The following is a 7,802-nucleotide window of genomic DNA, read 5'->3' on the forward strand; positions in this document are numbered from 1 at the left end:
CCTCTCTCTCTCTCTCTTCAAGATGAGGATAAAGGTTGGAAGTTAAACCATAACATGGATGAAATGATCGGGCAAAAGCATACAGAGCAAACAGGAGCGCCAGAGACCAGAAGCATGGCGACTCCCGGCATGTAAAGAAGCCAGAGAGGGTGGGAGGAGGCAGCGGGGGCAATGCAGGGAGCTGTGCAGGAGGAAGGAGGCAGGCTACACAGACAGGAGGACTTGGAGATAAGAATGTCGTTAGATCAGGGCTATAATGAGTTAGGACTAAGCAGTCGTCACTGTGCAGATACCATAAGTATTGACTGAACTTGGCATTAAGACGACATTAATGACTTATTCCAAAGTATTTTCAGGACCATATAGGTAGGCTGCAGATTGTCTTCCATGTCCATTTTTTCCTCTTCCTTATTGGAAGAGAACCCCATGTTTTAGCTCGGCACACGACAGCCTAGCGAGTCCTTGGTGGGTATGGCTGTGTGTCTAAGTTTGGGCTAATGCTATATGCACAGATGATATGTGCCACTTCCAGCTCATCACCTAAAATATGAGGCCACTTGCTGTGGACTTTTCCCCACATCCAGCAGACGAAGCAGATGTGGAGGTGAGCTAGGTTCAGCCAGATGGATGAGGGCAGGAACCTTACAGGACAGAGCCGCCCTACCGGCCCCAATACACAGCACTAGACCATTTTATGAGAGAAATAACGAGTTCTATAAAGTTGCAGGATACAAAGTCAATATCCAGAAATCAGTTGTTTCTTTACACTATTAAACTATCAGAAAGAGAAATTTTAAAAATAATCCCATTTACAGTTCATCAAAAAGAATAAAATACCTAGGAATAAACTTAACCAAGGGACAGGAGACCTGTCCTCTGGAAGCTTAAGCCATTGATGGAAGATACTGAAGAAGACACAAGTAAATGGAAAGATAGTCCATGCTTGTGGATTGGAAGAATATTGTTTAAAATGTTTGTATTGTCCAAAGTCAGATTCAGTGCAATCCCTATCAAAATTCCATTGGCTTTTTTCACAGAAACAGTCCCAAAATTGGCATCAAACCATAAAGACCTCAATTAGCCAAAGCAATCTTGAGAAACAACAACAAAGCTGGAGGCATCACACTTCTTGATTTCAAGCTATATTGCAAAGCTATAGGAAACAAAACAGTATGGTATTGACATAAAACCAGACACAGAGCAATGGAACAGAATAGAGGGCCCAGAAATGAACCCACACATATATATAGTCAATTAATTTAGGACAAAGCAGCCAAGAATATACGAAGGAGAAAGGACAGTCTTTTCAATAAATAGTGTTGGGAAAACTGGGCAGTCACATGGCAAAAGACTAAAACTGGACCACTATCTTACACTATACACAAAAATCAACTTAAAATGGCCTAAAGACTTGAACCTAAGACCTGAAACAATAAAAATCCTAGAGGAAAACAGCCAGTAAGCTCTTTGACATTGGTCAAGAGCTATGAAAATCAATAACAAATGATTAAAAATGGTTTCCTTATCCCTATGAGGCCAGATATACTTAAGTTCTCCCATAACTGCATCAAGTGCCAAAAAATTATTTTCGTTTAATACTCTTATCCACATTGACAAAACTGGTTCATCTTTTTTTAGAACTGGTTTGACTTTGTTAAATTTATTTTTAAATATTTTCTTCTTTTGATGCTGTTATAAATGGAATTGTTTTCTTAGTTTTGTTTTTGAAATTTGAATATTAAGCCTCTTATTATGAAACGTCCCTCTTTGTCTCTTGTAATAGCTCTTTGTCCTCAAGTTTGTTTTGTGTGATGTATAGTCACTGTAGTTGTCTTATTGTTACTCATTTTTTAAAATACATACATATACATATTTAGAACGAAAGAGTAGACAAACACTGAAGTGTTAATAGCTGTATCTGGCTTATAGAATTAGGAGTTTTATGTTTTTTCTGTGTATTCTGAGTTCTGTGATGAGTTTGATTTATAATTAGAAAAAAGATGACATAAATTTTAAAAATATTTTATAAGCTAGATTTTTGGGGGTTGCAGATAGCAGAAATTCACTCTAACAAGTAGAAAGAATTTTGAAGATACTGGACCAGTCACAGAACCAGGAGGAAAGCTGGAAGACCAGGCTCAGAAGAGGCCAAAGGTGTGGCAGCCGCAGGACTCTAGAAACTTCACAACCCTCTCTTCAGGGGGATGCCACAGAAATAAGAAAATAAGCTCTGACTTCTTGTTCTCTCTCTGATCTCTCCAATTAAATTCAAAATCCAGAAGTGAACGTTCTGCATGAGTCAAATCTTTGACACGTGGCAAGGAAAGTACATAGCACTTTGCGTTATAATCCTAGGACTCCACACAGTGGGAACAAATGAGTCCCCCAAGATGAAATTAGGATGTTGTCAAAAGAAGGAGAACGAACTCTAGCAGCTAAAAAAAAAAAAGACAACAGATGTTCACTATAATATTTCACTTGTGTTAATGCAGAATTATAGTTTACAATGCTAGTCATAAAAGCTATTATCGAAATAAGAAATAATTTATTTGACTACATCGATCCCATTATTGTCACTTAACCTGTGTTGGAGGATTTACCACATTGACATTCTCGCCGATTTCTCTCCCATTTATCTTAGTTCCATGTATTCCATAAAGCAATTAAATTAGAAAATGAGGAAAACAGAGTTTTAAGAGGACTTGGTGATCATTTAACCCTTCCTGGAATCGGTCATCTTTTCCTTCCCGGTTAGCCTACTCATCAAGATTCAGCTCAAGCATTCCCTCCTCCAGAAAGACCTCGCAGACACCTCCTCCCGCCCCCCCTCCTGCTGTACACTGTGCGTCACTACTGTTACCATCCACTGATTCACATGGGTTGATCTGTCTGCCTCCCACACCAGCCAGACTGGCAGACTAGCTTGTTTTTGTTTGATTTCCCAGCCTTTACACAGTGTCTACACATCAGACATTCAGTAAATACTTGAATGATTGGATGGATCAGCCAGAGAAAGGGGGTAAGGCCTTCCGTATGGAACCCAGCGTGTGCAAAGGCATGGCACATGGTGTGTGCGGGAGCGATGAGAAATCCCATGGGGCTAGAGCATACCAAGATGGATGGGAAGGCAGACTGGCGGGCTGGACTAGAGTTGGTCTCTGCAGGACCACCAGTGCCAAGTTGAGACCATCCCATAGGCCTTAGGGACAGAAGAATGACTGCGGTTGAGCAAGGGGAGGTGGACTGGCCCCTAGAGGCTGTTTGGGGACTCCATATTGGTTGGGCTAGAGATAGCAAAGAGAGCCCTCAGCTGGGGGAATATTGCTGTCCTGGAGTTCAGACCGGGTTTGGGAGCAGCATCACCTCCATGCAGTAGGCACTTTGCTAGGTCCTGGGGACACAGTGGTCAACGATACAGACAAGATTCCTACTTCCGTGGAGCTTTTATTCTCGTAAGGGACGACAGATAAAAACAGTAGGTGGACACACGTGTATGTCCACGTTCTCAAACCTAAAACACCGTGTTGCAAGTGAAACGTTCCAGAGCAACGCTTTTCAGGTGAGGCTGGAGGCGATTTCCCCAGGGTGTCACCCACATGCCAGTCATTTGCTGCGGCGTGTTTGTAATGACCAGTATTATGCATATTCTTTAGGAACTTGCCTACAAGTTTTGTAAGCTCTGGATTTTAGAAATGTGTGTGTAAAACTGAGGCACTCTCTTAAAAGTGTTGAAAAGAAGAAAAAATAATTTTGTCACCATACTAGTTCTTTAGCAAAAGCGATTTTCCTATTTTATACTATATATAGGGATATTTTTAAAAGCTTAGTTGGGTAAATTTATGATAGGGCGAGTATAAAAAAAGCCTGCTGTTGCCTATGTTATTGGCAAGTTGTGTCTGTAATTTACAGTTGCTAGTGCCTGCAATAATCAGGCATTTTCATAACTCAGCTCATAACCTTGCCAACTGTTTGGGGTTTTGTTCTTCAATAGAATGGACTCTGTTTAAGGCCTTTTTCATTCTCAATGTAAACATTAGCCTATGCCGAGTAATCTGGTCTTTGATTCTCTCCTCTCGGTTGTGGGCTTGTTTCACGATAAAGGCCTTTCCGCTCTTTTCCAGGGTGCTGACAAGACTGTGAAGGGTCCCGATGGACTGACTGCCTTTGAAGCCACTGACAACCAGGCCATCAAAGCGCTTCTTCAGTGACGGACGGATGGGCTGTCAGCTCCGGAAGAAGGACTCTCCTGTGGCCTCACACTGCTGCCTGTCTGTCTGTCACTCTATCTGCCAGCTTCTTCAGCTAAATACTTTAAGAGGGATGAGGGGAGGGAGAAATTCCTAACAAATCAGACTACCCGAAAAACACAGTGTTTAGGAGGAGAGGGAAAGAGCCATGATCAGGTTTTGCTCGCATTCCTGATCAAGTCGGTCTCTTTTCCTTTTCCAGTAAAATATACAGTTTATACCCGAGGGAGAGCAAAGACAAAACACAGCGGTCCCATTGGACCTTTCCAGCTCCCCAGCTCATTGATTGATTAGATTGTGTCGAGGGTCTGATGATACAAAGGCCAACTCTACAAACTTGGTAGCCCTGGCTGTGCGAGCAGTAGTGGCTGCTGGGATGTAACTTCGGGTGCTGAGATAAGCAATTCGCTATATATAGCCTTCTGCCTTAAGATGCGCTCTGTGGGGGTCTCCTGGTATAGGTGAGAGCGCTGCCTGGGGCAGGTGACCGAACCTTCCCTGGGCCACTCGGCTTCATGCGAAAGCTCAGTGAAGGTGAGGGGGACATGCTCCTAAATTGCTGGGTGACTGAACTTTGGATTTCCTCTCCCCTTTCACATGCATTTCATGCATCTTTAGGTAAAACTGACTAGTTTTATTTATAAAAGCTTCAATTTTGAAAGTCTAAAGGAGAAATCATTCCAGTATGCGTATTTTTTTTTCTCCTCTAGATTCACACATTTATATAACATTGAAAACACTTTCCAACTCCTGCTGGTAGTAAAGGGGATTTAAAAACAGAACCATAGCCATACGCCTGTTAGTGTCAGATAAAGAAAGGGCAGTTGTCTTAGTACCTCTGGATTTTCTTCATTGCTCTTTGAATGGATTGGCCTCGGTTATTTTTGGAGAATCAAGGAACACGGTTTGGAATGGCTCTCAGACCCATCTTGGATGCTGATTACTTACTGCACCAAAGTGATCACTGGGGTGAGATTTGCTACTTGGACAAATTTAACCCCTTCAAAAATATGCTTGTTACCAGGTTTCCCTGAGTTGATAAACTTCTGCTGAACATATGCCAACCCATCTGCATAGTATATTTTTGTTTCTTTTCTAAATCATGTGTTGCATAAAGTGACACCTTCAAAACGAATTCTGTGTCCTCAAAATACAGTGCCCTAAAATGGTGTTCTTATAACCTGCAGAAAATATTTAGGCACATTTTCAAATGTGTATTTCATGAGCAGTATGACTAAAACACATACCCTTAAATTTTGCTATCTTGCATTTAGAAATATTAAGATTCTTTTGACTTAACCATCCATATAACCTTACTAAAAATATTAGGCTTTTTTCCTTAGCCATGCCATGCAATAATTGAATGTACCTCAAATTTTTAAAAGGGGGAGGGTGGGTTTAGGGACTTGTATTCAGATTATGGATGATAAAAGAATGATTTTTTTAAGGCAATGTAGCATTCGACAGCAGAGTTAAACTAGTACCAAGAACAGTCAGCCTGGCTAATAACGAATCTTATTGATCAGTTGCTGATTGGTTGGTTGGTTGTGTGTGTGTGTGTGTGTGTGTGTGTGTGTGTGTGTGTGTGTGTTTTCCCCATGAACCCTTTTTTTATCCTGTGGCTTTTTCACTTACAACTAACCCTGTAATTTTTCTGCATCCAAGAAAACAATTTAAAACGGTGGTTTAAATACTTCGATATATTTGGCTAATTCTGCTGCCTTAGTGCAGCCTGTCGAGTTGGATGAAAAGTCAGTAATCAGTACTTTATTACATCACTGATCTGAACCTCGGAGCCGTCCTCACTGAAGCTGGGGGCACTCTGTCCGTCTTTAACTGTCAGCATAGTGACCAGGTGTTTCGATATCTTTGTTTCCACCTCTTGGCACAGTGCCGTCTGAAAGGCTTGGATTGTACCTTCTACAGGACGCACCTTTCCATCCCAAGTGTTTTGTTGTAGTTGGCTACTGCAGAGAGCGGTCTGCCCTTTCATTCCTACACCGGCTCTGCTTCCTCCAGTCTCCTGGCACAGCGGCCAGGGGGCCTGTTTTGTACAGTAGTTTATCCTGATGTTTCTTGTCACGCAGCAGAGGCTCCTTCGCCTTTCTTCTTTCTCCGCCATTTTGTAAACCCCATAATTATGAAGAGGTTGCTTGAGAAAATAACATATAAACCTAGAATAGACTGACCAAGATGGTTTACAATTTCTTCTTTTTTAAACTAGTTTATTTATAATGTATTTCTGAACCACTTGGTAGAAAAATTCACAACACTTAAATGTTCATATTTTGAGTAAAGGAAGCTAAAACCATGTCTGCTTTTTGGTACTACATGCATTAGTGAAAGGTTAAGCATTGTTTTCCACTGAGGTAATATTTCACATCTCAGCAGAACCCCTGCATGTGCTGTAGTTTTGTATTCAGTCATTTCGTATGCACTATAGCAAGTGAACACAGGTGGTTTGCCTGTTTGCATTCATATACTAACCAGTTCCCCCTTGCAGCTTCAGACTGGTATCTGTAGGCTTCTAGTTCAAGTACAGCACCTGAGTGTACCCAAGTAGTTCTGCAGTAGCTCACCTTCTAAACCCAGCGGGGCACGAAGGAGAGATAGGTAGGTAGGTGCAGTGTGTGGAAGCTGCAAGCCAGCGGACCCTTTATTCACTGATTTCTTTCTCCCAGATAATGGGTTTTAAATCTCTATGTACCTATTTGATTTTTTTCCCCTACAACTTCAACCGAGCTGCTGTTTTCTTCCATGCAACATTGTACGCTCGGTTGTGTATAGAAGAAGCTGGTGAGAGTGCCCTCCTACATAAGCAATTGCAGTGTTGTGCATGCAAAACTTAAACGGTTTAAATTGTCCTGATTCTATTTTGTAAATGGAGAAACAATCATATCTTTCTAAGCAGTAATGGAGGAAGACTAGTGCTTTGTGCATTTTGATATATTTGAGTTCATTTTTTCCACAATGTAATACTTTTGACACAATTGGGTTTCTCATATTATCCTAGTTCATGTACATCAGAATGCTAAATAATACTGTGTTTAAGTTTTGTGTTGCAAGAACAAATGGAATAAACTTGAATTGTGCTACAGCTAATGTGTCAGCTGCTTTTTTCTCCCTCAGTTACTATCACCTTTTCAAGTCTCCCTACAACTGGACCAGTACTTTGATTGACTCAAACTTTCCATTAATCTAAATTTTCTCCGTGCTTCCCACTTCCGGGAAAGAAAACAAGATGTAGAAACAATTTAATTGAAATAAACGAGTACCGATTGGGAGGTGTGCCTTCTGTGTCAGTCTCCTGCTACAAACTGTTTGGCTGTAGATGTGCAGTCACATTACTAGGAGCGAGGTGTAGCCAGCACTTCCTGGACAATCAGGAGCTAAGTAGGTGTTTAAGAAAACGGCTGCACTTGGAGCTGTGGTCCTTTCATGTGCTCATTGGAGTTGCTGCTGGTTCCTTGGAGGATCACTGGTTCCCAAACCCACGTGACCATGAGCACTTTTTTAGGGTGTACTTTTCAAGACATGTTCCGATTTAACATTAAA

General features: G+C 41.4%; 2 protein-coding genes across 2 annotated transcripts in view; both read left to right on the forward strand.

The window, feature by feature from the left end:
- The window catches only part of MTPN (myotrophin), a 54,366-nt gene extending 47,022 nt beyond the window's left edge, over positions 1 to 7,344 (forward strand). Inside the window, exon 4 of the mRNA XM_019654813.1 lies at positions 4,122 to 7,344. Coding sequence (XP_019510358.1) covers positions 4,122 to 4,208 — 87 coding nt within the window. The 3' untranslated portion in view covers positions 4,209 to 7,344. The remainder of the gene's footprint in view (positions 1 to 4,121) is intronic.
- On the forward strand, positions 4,763 to 7,344 carry LOC109389352 (leucine zipper protein 6). The gene is given in 2 exon segments (XM_019654779.1): positions 4,763 to 4,781; positions 6,659 to 7,344. Coding segments are annotated over 2 exon segments (171 nt in total). The 3' UTR covers positions 6,811 to 7,344.
- Positions 7,345 to 7,802: the final 458 nt, after the last annotated feature.

This window comes from Hipposideros armiger, unplaced genomic scaffold (assembly GCF_001890085.2).
Source record: "Hipposideros armiger isolate ML-2016 unplaced genomic scaffold, ASM189008v1 scaffold_231, whole genome shotgun sequence".
NCBI lineage: Eukaryota > Metazoa > Chordata > Mammalia > Chiroptera > Hipposideridae > Hipposideros > Hipposideros armiger.